This window comes from Podarcis raffonei, chromosome 13, assembly GCF_027172205.1.
Source record: "Podarcis raffonei isolate rPodRaf1 chromosome 13, rPodRaf1.pri, whole genome shotgun sequence".
Taxonomy (NCBI): Eukaryota; Metazoa; Chordata; class Lepidosauria; order Squamata; family Lacertidae; genus Podarcis; species Podarcis raffonei.
The window spans coordinates 19,886,857-19,907,764 of record NC_070614.1 but is presented as its reverse complement, the minus strand read 5'-3'; the positions used below and the strand labels follow the sequence as shown (position 1 = coordinate 19,907,764).

The following is a 20,908-nucleotide window of genomic DNA, read 5'->3' as shown; positions in this document are numbered from 1 at the left end:
AAATGCTTTATGTGCTTTGACCTTATCATACCACAGATATGCATGCCATCCAAATACATTATTAAATCTTCTAAATCCAAAATGTCTGTGTTTTCGAGAAGCAGCCATTCTTTCAACCAGCAGAAAGCTGCTGATTCATAGTAAAGTTTAAGGTCTGGCAGGGCAAATCCACCTCTTTCCTTTGCATCTGTTAATATTTTAAATTTTATTCTAGGCTTCTTGCCCTGCCAGACAAATTTAGAAATATCTCTCTGCCACCTCTTGAAACAGTCCATTTTGTCCACAATTTGCAATGTTTGAAACAAAAACAACATTCTAGGCAATACATTCATTTTTACCGCAGCAATACGGCCCAGCAATGAAAGCTTCAAATTTGACCAAATTTCTAAGTCTTTTTTCACTTCAGCCCAGCATTTTTCATAGTTGTCTTTAAATAAATTCCCATTTTTTGCTGTCATATTAATCCCCAAGTATTTAACTTTCTTAACCACTGTTAAACCTATCTCATTCTGAAACCTCTCTATCTCCATTGGTGTTAAATTTTTCTCTAGAACCTTGGTCTTTAACTTACTCAACTTAAATCCTGCAACTTGACCAAACTCTTGGATCAGTTCTAAAACTCTTTTGGTATTAGATTCTGGCTCCTGTAACGTCAATACTAAGTCATCTGCAAATGCTCTCAGTTTGTACTGTTTGGCTCCGACCTGTATACCTTTAACCAACCGGTCCCTTCTAATCATATTCAGCAAAACCTCCAGGACCGATATAAAAAGCAGTGAGGAAATTGGGCAACCTTGTCTTGTCCCTTTTTCTATCTTAAATTCTTCCGTCACCACATTATTTACAATTAACAATTAGTTTTACAATTTTATTGTTTTACAATTAGTTTTACAATTAGTTTTAATGCTTTTGAATGCTTTTGAATCTACTCCATCCCCCATCCGACGGAGGGAAATGCGCACTCTTCATTGTGCGTTAAGTGGACAAGAGGATTCAAAGTGTGGCTCCAAAGAAGCCAAATTCCATTTCCAAAATGTCCAGGGGCACATTTGGAAAGATCAACCCAAAATTGTACATTTCCCTAAAGCGCAGAAATCCGCCCCCCCCCTTTTCCCACAACCAGAAGCTATGAATTACCACTTCTTTGTCATTGTCAACACACACTCCCGATAACTTACAGAAGGCTGAGCTGTCAGAGTCTGTTACCAAGATAGGAATGTGCCACCTGCAATAGCTCTAAGGACAGCTGGTGGGTAACAGTATTTGTGAAGGAATTTAGCAGCCACCAGTAAGCAGCACTTAGTGACAAAAGAAGTGCCATAGGTACTGTCAGGGAACTGCCATCGGAGCCTAGAGTGGAGGTAAGGCTCCCTAACGATGCAGGAGAAGGGACCAGCAGGGAGAGAGAGCAAACTTCCTTTGAGGAAGGAAATAGGAGGGACACCAGGAAGCAAGGGGAGACTGCGGAGAGAGGGCTCCAAGACTCTTCCACAGAGAGCAGCGGGGAGAGCCCAGGACCTCCGTTGGGCACGCCCACTCTGTGCAGGAGACTTCCGCGCAGGGAGGCTAGGATGAGACTTGGGGTCAAAGAGTTTTTATGTTGGAAGAAGTTCAGAAAACGCCCACTGACGGATTCTGCCAGCGACTGACACAGCCATGGAGAAAGGGCTGTCCAGCCAGGGAAAGGTTTAGCCAGGCAACGTGGCTTAGAGCTGCAGCACCCTTTACGCACAAGCAACCCCCAATTCCCTTTACAGGTACATATTAACCATGTTCAATCATGGATGTGTGGGGAGGTGCCAGGGATGAGGGGTTGGGGTCAACCCAGTTTCAAACGGGAAGTGTAGATAGGTATGCATTAGCACATCCTAACCAGGGGGCTGGACCCCTATTGTCCATGTTAGCTCTGAGATCAGAAGCTGTTCAGCCAAAGAGTCAGAAAAGGTATTTGGATAGCTCAGTTGCTTAGAGCGTGGTGCTGATGACGCCAAGGTTGCAGGTTCAGTCCAGCTGCATATTCCTGCATTGCAGGGGGTTGGATGAGATCAGTGGTTCCCAACCTTCTTTTGGCCATGCCCCACCTAAGCATCTCTAAATTCTTCATGCACTGCCCACCCGCCCCCCACCGGTGGCATATAATTCTTATTAGTCAAAAAGTGAACTCCTATTCACATGGAGGAAGCCTAAAAGGCCATTGGCTTGGTCTAAGCAAGCTTCCAAATTGCCCCCCTTAAAAATCAAATTGCTCCCCAGTGGGGCATGTGCCCCATGTTGGGAACCATGGGACTACTTAATAATAATAATATTTTAATAATAATTTATAATTTCTATAATAATAATTTGCTATTTCTGCCCCACCCATCTAGCTGGGTTTCCCCAGCCACACTGGGCGGCTGCCAACAAAAGATTAAAAATACACTAAAACATCAGTCATTAAAAAACTTCCCTAAATAACAATAATTATTCCTCAGGATCCCTTCCAGCTCCATGAATGCAAAGAAAGGAGGGGAAAGCGGACTCTTATTTCAGTTTAACCAAAACAGGCATGATGGCATCTTTCCCTACACGAATGCCACTCAGAACATTCACATAGCTTCCAGGTCATGCAGAACTCTTTCCTTGCACAAAGGCTAGATGAAAAAGTATAGCTCAGCGGTTTTGCATCTGCTTTGCATGCAGAAGCTCCTAGGTTCAAGCCCCAGCATCTATGGCTGCCCATCTGAAAGCTGACATAGAATCACAGAATTGTAGAGTTTGAAGGGACCCTGAGGATCATCGAGTCCAACCCAGAGGCAGAGCAAGTTGGGTGCAGTGGGTGTGGCCCACCCTGGGTGTCATTCCTGAGGGGGGGTGACATCACCCCCCTGGGATGCTCGGCGCGCCCCCGGGACACTAGCCCCTCCCTCCAGGTGCAAGCCCACCACTGGTCCAACCCTTTGCCATTGCAGGAATTGTCATGGAATTCGACTCAAGATTGATCCGGAGTAGAGTCCAGTGTAACAACTTAAACACATTGCAGGATTCCCCCCCAAAAAATAGAACAGAGGCAATTGTATTTCCTCCAGCAGAGCTTCATCGCTACTGAAGGCATATAAGCATAATAGTCACAAATCCAATACATTCAGGATTGGCACAGTCTATAAGAAATCCAGTTGTAGCAGGCTCATCTTAAACTTCCAATAACTTATAAGAAGTGTAAACCTTAACACTAAGCGTACAGACCACCACACCAGAAGGAAGAGAGACAGAAAGAGAAAGTGAAACCCAGGCTCCTTCTGGCCTTACTATTATAGTCAGCATGACCTTGAGAGATAATAGATAAGAACATGGGTAGGCACACTAAGGCCTGGGGGCCGGATCTGGCCCAATTGCCGTCTAAGTCCGGCCCATGGACAATCCGGGAATCAGCATGTTTTTACATGAGTAGAATGTGTCCTTTTATTTAAAATGCATCTCTGGGTTATTTGTGGGGCCTGTCTGGTGTATTTACATGAGTAGAATGTGTGTTTTTATTTAAAATGCATCTCTGGGTTATTTGTGGGGCATAGGCATTTGTTCCTTTTTTCCCCTTCAAAATATAGTCTGGCCCCCCAAAAATCTGAGGGACAGTGGACCAGGCCCCTGCTGAAAATGTTTGCTGACCCCTGGATAAGAGAGCCAGTTTAAGCCTGCTGTACAGTGGTACCTCGGGTTACATACGCCAGGTTACATACGCTTCAGGTTACACACTCCTCTAACCCAGAAATAGTGCTTCAGATTAAGAACTTTGCTTCAGGATAAGAACAGAAATCGGGCTCCAGATGCGGCGGCAGCAGGAGGCCCCATTAGCTAAAGTAGTGCTTCAGGTTGAGAACAGTTTCAGGTTAAGAATGGACCTCCGGAACGAATTAAGTACTTAACCTGAGGTACCACTGTACTCAGCTTCTCTGAAGGAATAACCCAAGCTTCACGAACCTTCTGCTTGCTTCTTTCACACAGAGAAGCTTCCAGAACCTTCCTGAATTAAGTAGAATAGGAAAGATATCTACACATCAGATCAACACTTTCTGTACTAAGAAATGCAAACTGACAGAAATATGCATTTTGTCCCATGCAAGGATCGAACCTGCAACCTTGGCACTATCAGCACTACACTCTAACTAACTGAGCTACCCAGGTCATCTTTGCTATAGCAGGATGTGTGGCTTGGCTTTACTTTCTGTCTCTCAACTGGCTGCTGTTGCTTCCACCCCTGGGTAGACAGAAAGCAGCTTCCACAGAATTAACCCTACTAAATATTTCACACATATCTAGGACAGAGCCTTAATCTGGAACACCAGGGAAGTGGGCAACATTATCATCCCCACAGTCCCTTGCCTCGGGGACAGCTATCTCCTACCTCCTCTATGAAGCTCCGATTTCAGAGAGGAAACGAAGAACCTCTCTTCCGAAAAGAGGTCACTCACTGGGCTGCCATTCACAGCTGTCTTCTGGAAAGATGCTGAGGGCATTTCTTCCTGCTGCCGTGGCAACCGTCTCAGGGTACCACAGCCCTGTTAAGATTGCTCTCAGCTCAGTTTTGCAGCGGAACCGAAGGCAAGGGGAGGCAGTTCTTCCCCATCTCTTTTCTAACAGTCTCAAATGAGGCAAAAAAGAATTGCCAGACAATGAGATGCAAAATATATAATCTCTCTCTCTCTCTGTGTGTGTGTGTGTGTGTGTGTGTGTGTACCTCGAGTTAAGTACTTAATTCGTTCCGGAGGTCTGTACTTAACCTGAAACTGTTCTTAACCTGAAGCACCACTTTAGCTAATGGGGCCTCCTGCTGCTGCCACGCCACCGGAGCACGATTTCTGTTCTCATCCTGAAGCAAAGTTCTTAACCCGAGGTACTATTTCTGGGTTAGCGGAGTCTGTAACCTGAAGCGTATGTAACCTGAAGCATATGTACCCAAGGTACCACTGTAAATGAGCTTTGCTGCCACGAACCCTCACTACTACTGTACATTAAAAATGGGCTTTCACCACCTTGAATGTCTAGCTAAAAATATTGCTCAGATTTTAAACCAAATATGGAACCTTCCCAAACACTTGCAGCCCAGAAATCTATTTTTATGTACATACATCCCACTTTTAGGCTACAAACCCTCCCAAAGTGGCCAGAAATTGAATAATTATCTATTCAGTTTGGTTCTCAAAATTATAATGTTGTCTCTTTAAAAGATTGCTGCCAGTATTTTTAGGAACTGGGTGCCACGTCCAGCTACAGGGTGCTTAAATCTTATAAGGGTACTTAAATCTTATAAAGGGCACTTAAATCTATAAAGCCTGTTCAGGCTGGAGTTGAGCCAAACTTTATCAGCAAAAGTTACCAGAGAACTTTCAGACTCCCCTCAAACTGTTGGAAAGTATCAGCAGACCCAGGGGGAAATTTGGCAAAATGCCTCCCCCAGCCTGTACACACACACACACACACACACACAACCTGAGCCTACAATGGGGAGGTGGGGTCACAGCATTAACACTCCCGCAATAACTTGCTTCCCTCATAATCACAGCCTTGGATTCAAACAGAAATCAAGCATCCCTCTACCACTTTCCTTCTAGCTTTTAGTTCACACCACCCAACTCTCTCCACTCTGCCCTTTGTCTGTCTCACTATTCGAGAGTTGAGGGAGGAGCCTCACCCATTTGGTATCTGGCACAGGCCCACTTCCTTTGTTCCCTTAATGGCCCATCACCCAGGCTAGAAAGCTAGCCTGGCTTATATTTTAACAGTTGATGGATAGGATGGAGAATTCCAGGTGCCGACTACGGATGTAACACAAATTTATCTTGACTGTTGAAGAAAGGAGTGGTCTTGATTCTTGCCGCCTCCCAAGCCGGTTTGCTAGGACTCTAGAGGCTCAGATTCTGAATTGAGAGGGAGAGCCTGGTCAGGTTGGGGCAAAGCCTGGTTAGCATTCAAATATGGAGCAGGGCATAAGAAGTAGCTGTCTTGCCAAGCTATTTTGACCATCTACTCTAAATAATAATAATAATAATAATAATAATAATAATAATAATAATAAAAAATATTTATACCCCGCCCTCCCTGGCCAGAGCCGGGTTCAGGGCGGCTAGCACCAATAAAATTTCAGTAAAAACATAATAAGAAAAAAGAAAAAGAGCAATTTAAAATACAGGTTAAAATGCAATTTAAAATGCAGGCTCATTTTAAAAGTCAAAGCCATAAAGGGGAGGGAAACATAAGGGTCAGACTGAGTCCAAACCAAAGGCCAGGCGGAACAGCTCTGTCTTGCAGGCCCTGCGGAAAGATGTCGAGTCCTGCAGGGCCCTAGTCTCTTGTGACAGAGTGTTCCACTAAGTCGGGGCTAGTACTGAAAAGGCCCTGGCCCTAGTTGAAACCAATCTAACCTCCTTGAGGCTCGGGACCACCAAAGTGTTGTCATTTGTGGACCTTAAGGTCCTCCGCAGGGCATACCAGGAGATGGGTCTCCACTACAGCAGAGCGTCTTTCCCATCACCTGTTATGTGATTCTCTCAGCTGGAAGTGCCAGGGAATGAATGGGGGACTTTATGCACACTCCCCCTGAGCTATGGTCCCTCCATAGCTGGTGGGCAGGCACTGCCAGGGTTTGGAGTTGGGATTAGAGCCTGAAGCGAGAGGCTTGATCAGCATGGGCAGAGCTAAGGAAAAAAGGGCTAAAGCCAACCAGATAACAGCTTCGCTGCTGCCACTAACTCAGGGGTCAGCAAACTTTGTTAGCAGGGGGCCGGTCCATTGTCCCTCAGACCTTGTGAGGGGCCGGAAACAATGCCTTATGAGGAACGGCTAAGGGAGCTGGGCATGTTTAGCCTGGAGAAGAGGAGGCTAAGGGGTGATATGATAGCCATGTTCAAATATATAAAAGGATGTCACATAGAGGAGGGAGAAAGGTTGTTTTCTGCTGCTCCAGAGAAGCGGATACGGAGCAATGGATCCAAACTACAAGAAAGAAGATTCCACCTAAACATTAGGAAGAACTTCCTGACAGTAAGAGCTGTTTGACAGTGGAATTTGCTGCCAAGGAGTGTGGTGGAGTCTCCTTCTTTGGAGGTCTTTAAGCAGAGGCTTGACAACCATATGTCAGGAGTGCTCTGATGGTGTTTCCTGCTTGGCAGGGGGTTGGACTCGATGGCCCTTGTGGTCTCTTCCAACTCTATGATTCTATGATTCTATGATATTTTGGGGGGGAAATGAATGAATTCCTATGCCCCACAAATAACCCAGAGATGCATTTTAAATAAAAGCACACATTCTACTCGTGTAAAACCACGCTGATTCCCGGACCGTCTGCGGGCCAGATTTAGAAGGCGATTGGGCCGGATCCTGCCCCCAGGCCTTAGTTTGCCTACCCATGCTCTAACCAATCACCCCAAGACCTACTTCTTTCACCTGCAGGTGCTGAGAAGACAACCAAAACTTGAGAACCTGAAAACCATCCTGCCAAGTTCAGCATCATCCACAGCGTCTCCTTCATATTAACCAACTGGAGGATATGATGATCATGATCATGATCATGATTACCAGCATTGCTCCTCATCCAGATGTCAAATGTCTAAAATATTCCATTTCTGACAAGCCTGAAATTGTTAGCTGTGAAAATAGGTTATTTTGAAGTGTTTTCCAATATTCTGAAATGGTTTAAAACATTGTATGTTTGTGTTGAATTCTATTGTTTTGCTGTTCTGTTGTCTTCCGCCTTGGGCTCCTTTGGGAGGAAGAATAGGATACACAAACACACACACACACACAGAGAGAGAGGTGCCTTGCATCTCGAACAACTTGGCTCCCAAACAAATCAGCTCCCAGACAATCGAACCCCGGAAGTGACTGTTCCAGTTTTCAAACAATTTTTGGAAGCCGAACGTCCGGCGCTTTGGTTTCCGAACATTTTGGAAGTTGAATGGACTTCCGGAATGGATTCTGTTCAAGAACCAACGTACGCCTGTATATATATTCAAACATTTTCAGTGAAGCATGGCAATCATTTGAATCACTGTACTTCTTGAGGCTTTGAAAAGAGGCCGAGATGCTGGAGGGGGGCGCGTGTTTGTTCATTCCCCCTTTGCCTCCCTCATGAGCTCCACCTGATGCAGGGTTTTTGCACAGGAAGCCATCAGTTTTCTAATCTCTTTAAGATGCTCCCTGATTTTCCCCTACTCCTCCCCTTCCCCGGCGCCTGCTCTATTACATCCTCGTTTCTGTGGCAACGGGGGGGGGGAGAGATTTGCATCCAAGGTTACGCTAAAACTAGGGATGGATGAAAGAAAGATTTAAAGAGAGAAGCAGAGACAGAGAGAGACAGAGAGACAGACAGAGGGAGCACAACTCTGGCTGCAGCCCCGAACCCAAATCCCGCCAGCACATCAAGTCTCTCAGAATAGGAGAAGTCACAAACAGGAATGGGCAAATAAACCCAATTTCTCATTTATCCAATACTGAATTCAGTTCTCGGCATGTCCATGTCAGTTTTGCAATGTGTTACTTAAAAATAAAATCACCCTCATGACAATTCATCAGCATTTTAGTACAAAGTTCTCCATATATATATATATATATATATATATATATATATATATATATAATATGCAATTTTGCCTGATGCGCACATTTTCTGCAAAGCAATTTCCCCTAATATAAGGTAAGGCAAAAGGTAAAGGACCCCTGGACGGTTAAGTCCAGTCAAAGGTGACTATGGGGTTGCAGCGCTCATCTCACTTTCAGGCTGAGGGAGCCGGCATTTGTCCAGAGACAACTTTCTGGGTCATGTGGCCAGAAGGACTAAACCGCTTCTGGCACAACGGAACACAGTGACGGAAACCAGAGCACACGGAAACGCTGTTTACCTTCCTGCCGCAGTGGTACGTAGTTATCTACTTGTACTGGTGTGCTTTTGAACTGCTAGGTTGGCAGGAGCTGGGGCAGAGGAATGGGAGCTCACCCTGTTGCAGGGATTCGAACTGCTGACCTTCTGATCAGCAAGCCCTAGAGGCTCAGTGGTTTAGAGCACAGCGCCACTCACGTTCCCCAATAGAAAACATTATTGTACCCCTATTATATGCACACAGAGCCACGCTTTACCCTAGCAGATGGGTTTTTGTATTTGGCTAGAGAAAAGGAAAGGAGAGAGGAAATAGGGGCTGCCTAATATCCAGACTGGGACGCGGGTGGCGCTGTGGGTTAAACCACAGAGCCTAGGACTTGCCGATCAGAAGGTCGTCGGTTCGAATCCCCGTGATGGGGTGAGCTCCCGTTGCTCGGTCCCTGCTCCTGCCAACCTAGCAGTTCAAAAGCATGTCAAAGTGCAAATAGATAAATAGGTACCGCTCCAGCAGGAAGGTAAACAGCGTTTCCGTGCGCTGCTCTGGATCACCAGAAGCGGCTTAGTCATGCTGGCCACATGACCCGGAAGCTGTATGCCGGCTCCCTTGGCCAATAAAGCGAGATGAGCGCCACAACCCCAGAATCGGCCACGTCTGGACCTAATGGGCAGGTGTCTCTTTACCTTTAATATCCAGTCTAATAGGGGCTGTGGGTATGTATGAAGGCTGTTTGGAAGTCTAGCCTGCAAACTTCATCCACAGTTGTGGTAGCTCTCAGCTTAGGGCAAGACCTGACACTTTCACTACCATGTGTGGTTAACCGGCTTATGCAGAGCTGTGAGGATTACAGGCTGCGCTCCCTGTGTAATCAGCAGATACAGAGAGGAGATATAATTGGACAGGCAAGAGCTTAGAAATCGAGACAAGAGCTAGCAGGTAGATGCTGAGGATGAGTGCAGAGACTTGAAACCAAATGGCTCCTGTGGTCCATGAGATGTGCCCCCTGGGAGCAGAGGCATACGAAGGGGGGCGGGGGGGCCCGGGTGCCATCCCTGAGGGGGTGTGACAAAAAGGAACACCACGGGGGGCTCTCGCCACCAGCCCCGTGTACGGCAGCTCATCACTGCACCTCCGGCGCACTCATGTCCCCAAAGCTGTGTGAAAGCTCCTCTTTTTCCTTGGTTTTTTTGTCAGCGTCACTTGTGTGGGTTCTCTTACTATTGGCTTGTTGTATTTCCTTGGTGGTGAGAGAGGCTGCTGTTGTTGAGTTGTTTAGTCGTGTCCGACTCTTCGTGACCCCATGGACCAGAGCACGCCAGGCACTCCTGTCTTCCACTGCCTCCCGCACTTTGGTCAAACTCATGCTGGTAGCTTCGAGAACACTGTCCAACCATCTCGTCCTCTGTCGTCCCCTTCTCCTTGTGCCCTCCATCTTTCCCAGCATCAGGGTCTTTTCCAGGGAGTCTTCTCTTCTCATGAGGTGGCCAAAGTATTGGGGCCTCAGCTTCAGGATCTGTCCTTCCAGTGAGCACTCAGGGCTGATTTCCTTCAGAATGGAGAGGTTTGATCTTCTTGCAGTCCATGGGACTCTCAAGAGTCTCCTCCAGCACCATAATTCAAAAGCATCAATTATTCGGTGATCGGCCTTCTTTATGGTTCAGCTCTCACTTCCATACACCACTACTGGGAAAACCATAGCTTTAACTAAACTAAACGGTAAGAGAGGTTAGTGGTGGCTTAGGATGTGGTTGGTTGTCTTTGGTTGGCTGTAGTGAGGTTTGTTTTTGTGTGTGAGTGGGGGTAGGGGTGGGTGTTTGGATCAGGTTAGCCAGATTGACCCGTATGCTGCCAGGGGATTCTTGTTGTTGTCTTGTTGGACTACGTATGTGATAAAGGGGAACCATACCAGGGTGAAGGCATCTTCTTCTATTTGTCCCCATGTCAGTTTCATTTTATTGGTCAGTTTTTCTAATAAGGCTGTTTCCCAAACTATTTGATACCATTGATCCATCAGGGGTCAGCAACCTTTTTCAGCCAGGGGCCAGTCCATCATCCCTCAGACCATGTGGGGGGCCAGACTATATTTTTTGGGAGGAAATGAATGAATTCCTATGCCCCACAAATAACCCAGAGATGCATTTTAAATAAAAGGACACATTCTACTCATGTAAAAACATGCTGATTCCCAGACCTTCCATGGGCCGGATTTAGAAGGTGATTGGGCCGGATCCGGCCCTCATGCCTTAGTTTGCCTATCCATGATCCATGCTTACTCCTGACAGGTCTCTCCAGTGTCTGGCTTTGATGTTTCTGGCTGCTGAGAGTAGGTGGGTTATGAGCTCTTTATGATGTGAGTGGGCATTATTATCTCGGAAGGTGTTTAGTAGGGCCAGTTCTGGGGTGACTTCTAATACTTGCTTAGGTATTTTGCATATTTCTTGTAAAGGTAAAGGTAAAGGTACCCCTGCCCGTACGGGCCAGTCTTGACAGACTCTGGGGTTGTGCGCCCATCTCACTCTATAGGCCGGGAGCCAGCGCTGTCCGCAGACACTTCCGGGTCACGTGGCCAGCGTGACAAGCTGCATCTGGCGAGCCAGCGCAGCACACGGAACGCCGTTTACCTTCCCGCTGGTAAGCGGTCCCTATTTATCTACTTGCACCCGAGGGTGCTTTCGAACTGCTAGGTTGGCAGGCGCTGGGACCAGACGATGGGAGCGCACCCCGCCGCGGGGATTCGAACCACCGACCTTTCGATCGGCAAGCCCTAGGCGCTGAGGCTTTTACCCACAGCGCCACCCGCGTCCCATATTTCTTGTAGGCACCACTGAAATTTGAAAGAACAAAGGCTGCCTCCGTCAAGTGACAAACCACGTTATGATGTACAGCTGCGTTCGAAGTTATTCAACTCCCGTCGCAAACCACATTTGTTATCAAAATTCACAGACTTTGGGCTGTTTCCAAATCAAACAAAAGCAACTGAAGTAGCCCAACAGCATTTCTGAAACAAAGACTGCATGGAACAAACTGCTGTGTGAATGCAGCTGCAGTTTCTCTCAAAATATGCACCTTTTTGAGTCAAGATGAGAGTCGGAATATTTGGAATAGTGAAAATCCCAAAAGTTATTGACAAGAAGTCTGTGCCATATATGCAGCGCCCTGACTATCAAGTACTTCCAAAACGATGTTATAATTTTGTCCTCAGCACCAAGAAAACAAAAGCACAGAAGACAGTTTATGGGAAACTTGTAGGAATGACAACAAACTCTGAGAGCCCCACTTAGACTAAACACCTCAAAGAAGCTGGAGGGAAATTAAGATACTCAGCACTGTTCACTCAGCTCCTGCTTATATTTCCCAGCAACAATAAGAACTTTTGATGCAAAACACCGCGGAAAAGGAAGGCCACGCAAACCCTGATACAAAAAGCAGAATGAGTCAGGATCATGTTACACCATGGGAAAGTGCACTCGGCTTTGCAGCAACAAAAGCAAGGGCAAAGGAAAGAAAATACCTGCACAGGACCTCATTTTGATGTCTGCTACCTTTCCCCCCCCCCTCCCATTGAATCACCAGGGCTGGGTGGTACATGGTTTTCAACATCACAATGTATCACCAACCAAATATCGCAATATACTGATATATCACAATGTCTGGAATAAGGATGGAGCTATCACGCTTTCTCCCACATAGTGAGTCCCAAGGCTGAGGCCAGTTCTCGGATCTGTTGTGGACTGAGATATTTCTGCATCTGGAATCTGTGGTGCAAGATCTGCAGCTGCTTTTGAGAGAAAGCGGTGCGGGTTTTGCTCTTCTTGCCTCCTTTACTTTCTTCCTTACACCGCTGGGGAGTACAAGTCAGATCTGGGGAGGGGGGGCGGCTTGTTGGGGCTGCTTGCAGAATCTAGTGTATAATAAGTGAATATCCCAGAGCTGCAAAACCACGGGGAGGGATCTGGGTTATTGCTGGGGCCCTTCCCTGCCGGGCCGTTAACAGCCTCGGGGGCAGGGAACCCCCCAGAGCAGCTCCCCGACTCCATCTCCTCCTTCACCGAGGGCCAGTAGTAACTGCCGTAGCCCGTGTCAGCCACCGCCGCTGCTGCCACCCCTGCAGGGTAGACCGGGTAAGAGGCATTGAGGGCCAGCGGGATGCTCATGAATGGAGGAGCCGGCAGGACCCTTCCGAAGCGTGGCTGGATCACCCTCTCCCACATGGTGATTTTTGCATAGCAAAGACACATCACGATTGGCGGTATATATCGCTAGGTCAAAAATTATGAAACCAATATCTTGATATGGACTTCAAAACAGTTTGGGATGGTATATTGCCCAGCCCTAGAGGCAGACTCCTTGGCTTCAACATCAGCCCCAAAAATCAACAACAATGAAGTCTTCCACCTCACACTGCTCCATTTACTATCTAGCCCGGGGGGAGGGAAGCCCGGACATTCAGCTTCCAAAAACAGTTCACAAACTGGAATAGTCACTTCCGGGTTTGCGGCGTTCGGGAGCCAAAACATTCAAGAACTAAGCTGTTCGAAAACCAAGGTACGACTGTACTCGGAGTGGAGCAGGTTTGGGGATGCTGAGATAGGAGCAAGTCTTTACCTGTCTCAGAGTCGGTGGAAGCAACAGGCATCTCAGCAGCTGGGGATGTTTGCGCAGTGTCGGAAGTTCAAGTGGCTGGCGTTCCTTCTGATGAGTCTTCTTGACGGTGCTGTGAAGAGGAGAGAAATGGAACAACTTATAGATGGTCTAGGGCAGGCATGTCCAACTCCCAAGAGATTGCGATCTACTCACAGTATAAAAGAAACTGACAGTGATCTATGCTTTTAGGGAGCCAAAGTTCTTGAGCTTTTTTTAGGAAGCCAGAGTTTTTGAGCTTTTTTTTTGGCAGAGAGATATAACTAGGGGGCCACAGATTGACCTGTTGGACATGCCTAGTCTAGGGCATAAGGAGGGCAGCTTGTCTTGTCTGTGCCTACAACCACAAGATCTGCCAACTGCCGAAACGCACCTAGAACAGGGAACTCCGAACATGTTTTGAATCTAGGGCCAGAACGGAGCTGAACTTACAAAACCAGCTCTCATTTCCAGAAAGTTGGGGAGGAGTCAGTCAAGGCCACCAAGGGGCGCATTCAGAGGGTCTACTGTACTGAACCCAGAGACAGCAAACGCCTGTCATGGGCTGGCTGGACACAGAGGGATGGTGGGAGGCACCAGCTGGGGAACCCCCAAGGGAAGAAGGCTCAGAGACTGGAGAGTGGTAGTGGGATGACGATGAGTGGTCAGAGGGAGGAGACTGGGAGGAAGAAGTGTCAGAAGATGAAGGGGTGACAGGGCTTAGTGAGCAGGGAGAGTCTGAGGAGAGAGAAGTCCAAAATCAGCAGTGGAAGCAGGAGAGGAGGGAGGCAAGAAGCAGAGATGAGTCAGACTGGTGAAGAAGCTCCCCTCCCACCAAGTCTCCCAGAACCAGAAGAGGTATGAAGAGAGAGCAGCGGAGACAGGCACGGCGGCGTAGTCTCGGGTTGCTTGGGAAGGGCTCAGGGGAGGAGGAGATTTAGGCAGCCAGTGACCTTCTGCTCCCACAACTGCCTCATGGGGGCAAGCCCTACCTTGAGAAGAGCTGCTGTGCTCATTAGGCCTTGTGTCCCTAAGCAGGCCCTGTTTCTTGTTCACTTACTCTGTGTGATTTATTGCTGGCTGACTCCCTGACCATGCCCTGGTCTCTGAGCTTTCATTGTTGAGGACCACTTCCCCTTACTGGTAATTGGTCGAGGACTTAATGTCCATAATGGGCGGAGCCAATGTCAGTGGTGCGCGGAGCCAGAGCTAAAGGCAGGTGGGTCTCTCTGTGCTCTCTGCTTAAGCTTTGGTGTTGGAAAGCTCCTCTTTAAGAGCGTTTTAAAAGCATTAAAAAGCAGGCTGAGATTGCTCTGAAATAGATGGTCTACCCACACTGCTAACAGGACCAGGCCTAGGTTTCAGGGGGCTCTAAGCAAAACAGCCTTCCCAGTGTACCTACCTAGGTTTTGAAGATCAGCACTCCAGGAAAGGGAGTGAACACTTTCTTCCCTTAACCTTTCTAAGCTCTACAACCATAGGAATCTGTAACTCCTTAGAAACTAGTCAGCTAAGAAATCTCAACGGAGACAATCATCTAATGGAGACCTAATTGTTCAAAACACACGGGTGGGGGTTATATGACATGAGTTCATAAGTCTGCCTCCTGCATCTCCCCCCTCCCATTTGATTCTGCTTTGGGATGCTGTCCTTTTGGATATATTCCTTTTGCAGAGTTGTGATTGCTGCTTGCAAGCCTATGGAGACGCTTCTGACGGAAGCAGTAGACTCAGGATCCTCGGGATAAGGCATTCGACTCCATCGCGGGGGATTTGCCTGCTGCAGCGCTTCTCACTAAACTGCTTATGATTTTTGGATTGTTTTCTTTTTGCATCTCTTGGCAGTTCTTGGACTGCTCCCTGCGCTTTCCCTGTACAGGATGGGCTTTATTCATTGCATCCTCTCCCTTCTCGAAACTGGAGCTGAACAGCTCAACAGATGCTCACACTCAAAGCATAAAAATAGTTCTAAGCTAGCTACTAACCATAAGCAGGCGAAGCAGCTTTTCAAACCTCATGCAGCTTTACCTATTTAAAACCAGGTTGCTATAAGGGGTTGAGCAGCCTGCACCAACATGCTGCCCTCAATATATTCTTGGATTCCAGCTCCCAGCTGGCCAATGGTCAGGGATGATGGGAGTTGTAGTCTGACAGCATACGGAAGGCACCAGAGTGGGGAGGCTGGGGTACAATAACAGTGCTGGATTTGGATCAGGGAGGCCCATGGTTCAAATGAGATGCTTGTGTTCTCTAGGCTCAGGTCCAGAAATGAGTGTTGTGGGCTTGGCAATGCTTGCCACCTAGAAGAAGAAGTGAGGATTAGATGCCCTCCAAGATAGTCTTCCCACTTTGATTAAAATGTGAAGAGCAAAAATCCATTTCCAGACTTACACATCCTTTGGGAGTATAACACTGAGGACACTGTGGGGCAAAGGCCCACCCCCAGAGGGGACCACATGCCATCTCCAGGCAAGGGACAGATGAATCTGTCGACTTGGTTTCTCTCTCTTTTTTTCCCAATCTCAAGTTCAGTTCTCTACATTTCTGCATCAGTTTGCAAATTATTTGAGTTGTTTGCATTTAAATGCAAACTGAATTGAATCTCTCCCCCCTCCCAACAGCAAGGAGGCCTCCCTGTGGAGAGCATTCCACAAATGGGGAGCCACTGCAGAAAAGGCCCTGCTCTTGTGTTGCCGCCCTCTGAACATCTCGTGGAGAAGGCACACAAAGAAGGGTCTCAGAGGATGGTTGCAGAGTCCAGGTCGGTTGATATGGGGGGAGGCGGTCCTTGAGGTATTGCGGTCCCAGGAAGACCATGAGGGAACCTAAAAAGATTCCCAACCCCTTCTCTGCCAGGATAATATTCCGCAACAAGGGCTGATCAAGGCACATGAGCCTAGCTCTCCCCAGCCAAAGTGACACATGTTAACCACTGCATTGCCCTTTGCCAGCTCGCCATCTTGTAACTGTTAGTGGAACATAATAAACTGGGGAGCAGGTACTACTCTTTCAGAATTATATCTGGAAAGGCGAACCTGTGGCCCTCCTGCTGTCATTGCACTCCAACTCCCATCAGCCCCAGTCAGCACAGCCAATGGTCAGGGATGACAAAGGATGTAGTACAACAATTGAACATCCCAATTTGTATTACATATGATCAACATATGTGTGATGGGATGATGAGCTGCTTGTGCGTAAAATCCTAATCCCTCAGAGTTTGGCTAAGTCCCCAAACCTCTGTCTGTGATGGAGCTCCTTAAACATGACTCCATCAATCGCTCGTTGAATCGGACAGTGGGCGTTTACGGAACTTCTTCCAGCATAAAAGCTCCTTAACGGAAACGCGTCTTCTGGACTCTCGGCGTGACAGTTTCCGCCGAGGAGTGGGTGTCCCTACAGGTGGTCCTGAAATCTCCCCGCTGCTCCCGCTTGAAGTGTCTCTGAGCCCTCCCTCCGACTCACTTTCCCTTGGAACTCCACTTCTCCCCCTGCTGGTCCCCTCCTCCGCTGAATGGTCTCTCTCACCCTCCATGAGCCCTTTCACCTCCTTAGTCTCAGATGGCAGTTCCCTGACATCCACCTCCCCTCCAGGGCCCCCTTCACCCCCTTCCCTCCCCTCCTCTGCGGGAGGCGAGGGAGCAAAACCCCTGAAGGAACCTCCCTCATCTTCCGAAGTTTCGAACACTTCCCTCCACCTTTTGCTGTCTCCGGTTTCCAAGTACTCCTCCTCATCGGAGTCTGTTCCTCCTTCCAACTCCGATTCCCTGAATCCCTCCAGTTCCTCCTCATCGTCGGTGGTGCCAAAGTACTCCCTCCGAAACCTCGCTACTGGCTGAGGTTTCCTGGGGAACCTTTGGTGAAACGTTTCGATCAAGATCTCGTCACGGACCTCCTCTGCCTTCACCCAGGTGTTTTCCGACTCCGGTTCCCCTTCCCACGCGACCAAATACTCCACCTGATTACCCTTCCACCTGGAGTCGATGATTTCCGCCACATGGTTGCGGCTTTCCCTTTCTTCTATGGCTGGCCCCCGTGTGGATACCCCTTCACCTTCCCCCCTGTATGGTGACAGTAATGACCTGTGGAATACTGGGTGCAGTTTCATGTGGTTCGGTAACCGGAGTCTGAACGCCACTGGGTTGACCTGTTGGATGACCTCAAATGGTCCCAATCTTTTGGGTCTCAATTTCTTGCAACCCCCCTTGAACGGCAACCCTTGGGTTGATAGCCAGACCCGACTCCCCACCCTAATTGTTTCACCTTCCCTTCTGCTCTTGTCTGCCTGCCTCTTATATTCTTCCTTGGCCCTTTCTAAGTTGAGTTGGAGTTGACGATGGATCGCTTCCATTTCTTCTACAAAAAGTTCCGCGGCCGGAACACTCCATCTTTCCCCTCCTTCCCCTGGAAACGCCCTGGGGTGGCACCCATAATTAGCCAAAAAGGGGCTCATCCCGGTGGACACATTCTCAGCATTATTGTAAGCAAATTCCGCTAGTGCCAACTTTTCGACCCAATCGTTCTCTCTGTCATTGACATAACACCTCAGGTATTGTTGGAGAATACCGTTTGCTCTCTCCGCCTGCCCATTGGTCTCAGGGTGCCTGGCAGTCGAAAAGTTGACCTCTACGTGCAATAAGCTCATAAGTTTCCTCCAGAATCTGGACGTGAACTGTTTCCCTCTGTCGGAAACCACCCTCAAGGGGGCGCCATGCAGTCTGAAAATATGTTCTACAAACAATTTCGCTGTTTCTTCCGCCGTGACTGCATGTGAGCAAGCTACAAAGTGACCCATCTTAGTTAACAGGTCTACTACGACTAGTATGGCGGTTTTCCCCTGGGATTTGGGCAGATCAGTCATAAAATCTATCGACACCGCCTCCCACGGTCGTTCTGGTGTGGGTAACGGTTCTAATAACCCCGCTGGTGCCCGCCTTTCTCCTTTGGCTCTCTGGCATTGGTCACACCTTCTCACATACTCCCGTACATCCTCCCTCACCTTGGGCCACCAAAACTCCCTGGTCACCAACCACATGGTCTTGTGTTGCCCAAAATGCCCCGCTGTGGGATTGTCGTGCAGCTGTTTGAGTACTCTCCCCCTCAATTCCCCTTCGGGTATATATAGCGCCCCTCTGTAATACAATGCCCCGTTTCTTTCTTCAAAACCCCCGGGGTCTTCTCCCTCTCTCCTTAGACCTCTGAGCTTGTCCTGGGCGTACTCATCATTTACCGTTCCCTCTACCAGTTCTCTTTGCCCCACCCAGGCCGCACCACACACCCAGTGGTCCTCTGGGATAATATGTCTCTCTTCCGGCGCTCCCTCCCCCTCCAAATATTCAGGTTTGCGAGAGAGAGCGTCCGCTCTGATGTTTTCTGGACCTGGCACATAGCAAATTTCAAAATGGAATCTGGAGAACTCCTGGGCCCATCTCACTTGTCGTTGGTTGAGCACCCGTGCCGTTCTTCAATACTCCAAATTCTTGTGGTCCGTACACACTTGCACCTTATGTTGTGCGCCAATTAGTAAGTGTCTCCATCTCCGGAACGCTTCGTGAATGGCGAGTAGTTCTCGGTCATATACCGTGTAGTTCCTCTCGGATTTGTTCAGCTTACGCGAAAAGAAGGCACACGGTCTCCATTCCGACTTATTGCTCCCTGGCTGAAGCAGCACCGCCCCCACCGCCCGGTCTGAGGCATCAGTTTCCACTCTCATGGGTTTTTGTAAATCCACATGCAGGAGCTGTTCTTCCGAAGCGAATGCCCTTTTCAATTCCTCAAAAGCATGCTCCGCCTCCGCCGTCCAAACGAATTTCTTCTTGCTGCTTAGACAGTCCGTGATGGGAGCCGTTAAGTGGGCAAAGTTCTTGATGAATTTACGGTAAAAGTTCCCAAACCCTAAGAACCTTTGCACATCTTTTTTCGTTTTCGGTGTCTTCCATTCCAGCACCGCCTGGACTTTCCCTGGATCCATGGCTAATCCCTTGTCTGATAAGCGGTACCCCAGGAATTCCACCTCCTTGGTGTGGAACTGACACTTCTCCAATTTCACCCACAACTGGTTTGCTTGCAGCTGGCTCAGCACTTCCCTGACATCCTTTACATGCTGCTCCTCATTCTCTGAATATATCAGCACGTCATCGAGGAAGGCCACGCAATTCTTGTAGAGCAAAGGTCCCAGTACGTGGTTCATGAGCGATTGAAAACAGGCGGAGCCTGATTGTAATCCGAATGGCATAACGAGATATTCAAACGCCCCCAAAGGGGTGAACATGGTGGTTTTCCATTCATCCCCCTTCTTTATTCGTATCAGGTTGTATGCTCCTCTCAGGTCCAGTTTCGTGAATATCTTTCCCTTCCTCACCCTGGTCAAAATGTCATCAATCCTGGGCATGGGGAAAGTCACTGGTTCTGACACGGCATTTAGGGCCCGGTAGTCCACGACCAATCTCGGTTTATCCGTGTTTTTTTTGTCCACAAAAAACACTGGGCTCCCCCCCACCGCTCTGGACTCTCTGATGAAGCCCCTCTTCAGGTTTTTATCAATAAACTCCCTTAACTCCTGCATTTCCCTGTCTGACATGGCGTACAGCTTGCCCACGGGGAGCTGGGCCCCAGGGACCAGATTAATTTGGCAGTCAAAGTCTCTGTGCGGTGGTAATTTATCTGCTTCCCTTTCACTGAAGACCTTGCTCAGGTCAGCGTATTGTTTGGGCACTTTCCCTTTGTCCGCCACTTCCGTCCCTGCTAGAGAGGCTTTTGCCCCTTCTGGCACCTTTCCCTCTCTGCAGTGTTCCAGACAATGTGCTGACCCAAAGGAGACCACTCTCTGATGCCAGCCCACTAGCGGGTCATGCAACGCTAGCCAGCTCATTCCCAAAATGACTGGAGCCCCTCCCAGGGTGGCTACATTGAACGCTATCCTCTCAGTGTGCCTGGCCACCCTCATAACCATTGGGACGGTTTGTAGGCTGACTTCTCCTCCCAGCAGCTCCCTCCCATCGATCGTGGTGACCTGCAGGGGGTTGCTTAAAGGGAGTGTCTGTATCTGGTGTTCAGCTGCAAACTCCTTGCTCATAAAATTACAGGAGCTGCCTGAGTCCAGCAGCGCCTTAGTCTTTAGTGGGTATCCGTTTGCCAGCTCTAGCAACACCTCTATTACTAGGGCTGGTCTTGGAGGTTCCGGAGTGGGCACTTTTACTGCTCCTTGGCCTGTCTGCAGTGCCCTGACAGAGGCAGACAGGCGTTGGCTTTTACTGGCTCCTGGACTTCCTCCTCCTTCCCCCCAACAGCTCCAGCCATCCCTTGCCATTCCTTTCTTTGCGGGCAGACTCTGGCAAAGTGACCTGGCTGCTGGCAGAGATAACATTTCTTGGCGCTCTTTCCCTCCTTCTTCCTCCCTTCACTGGGATTTGAAACTGCGCGCGCGCGCGCTGTTCCAACTTCCAT

General features: G+C 48.5%; 1 protein-coding gene across 1 annotated transcript in view; it reads right to left on the bottom strand.

The window, feature by feature from the left end:
• MPP2 (MAGUK p55 scaffold protein 2) overlaps positions 1-20,908 on the bottom strand; it is a 73,587-nt gene that overhangs the window by 40,424 nt on the left and 12,255 nt on the right. Inside the window, exon 2 of the mRNA XM_053361220.1 lies at positions 13,452-13,560. Within this exon, the coding sequence (XP_053217195.1) occupies positions 13,452-13,482 (31 nt within the window). The 5' untranslated portion in view covers positions 13,483-13,560. The remainder of the gene's footprint in view (positions 1-13,451; positions 13,561-20,908) is intronic.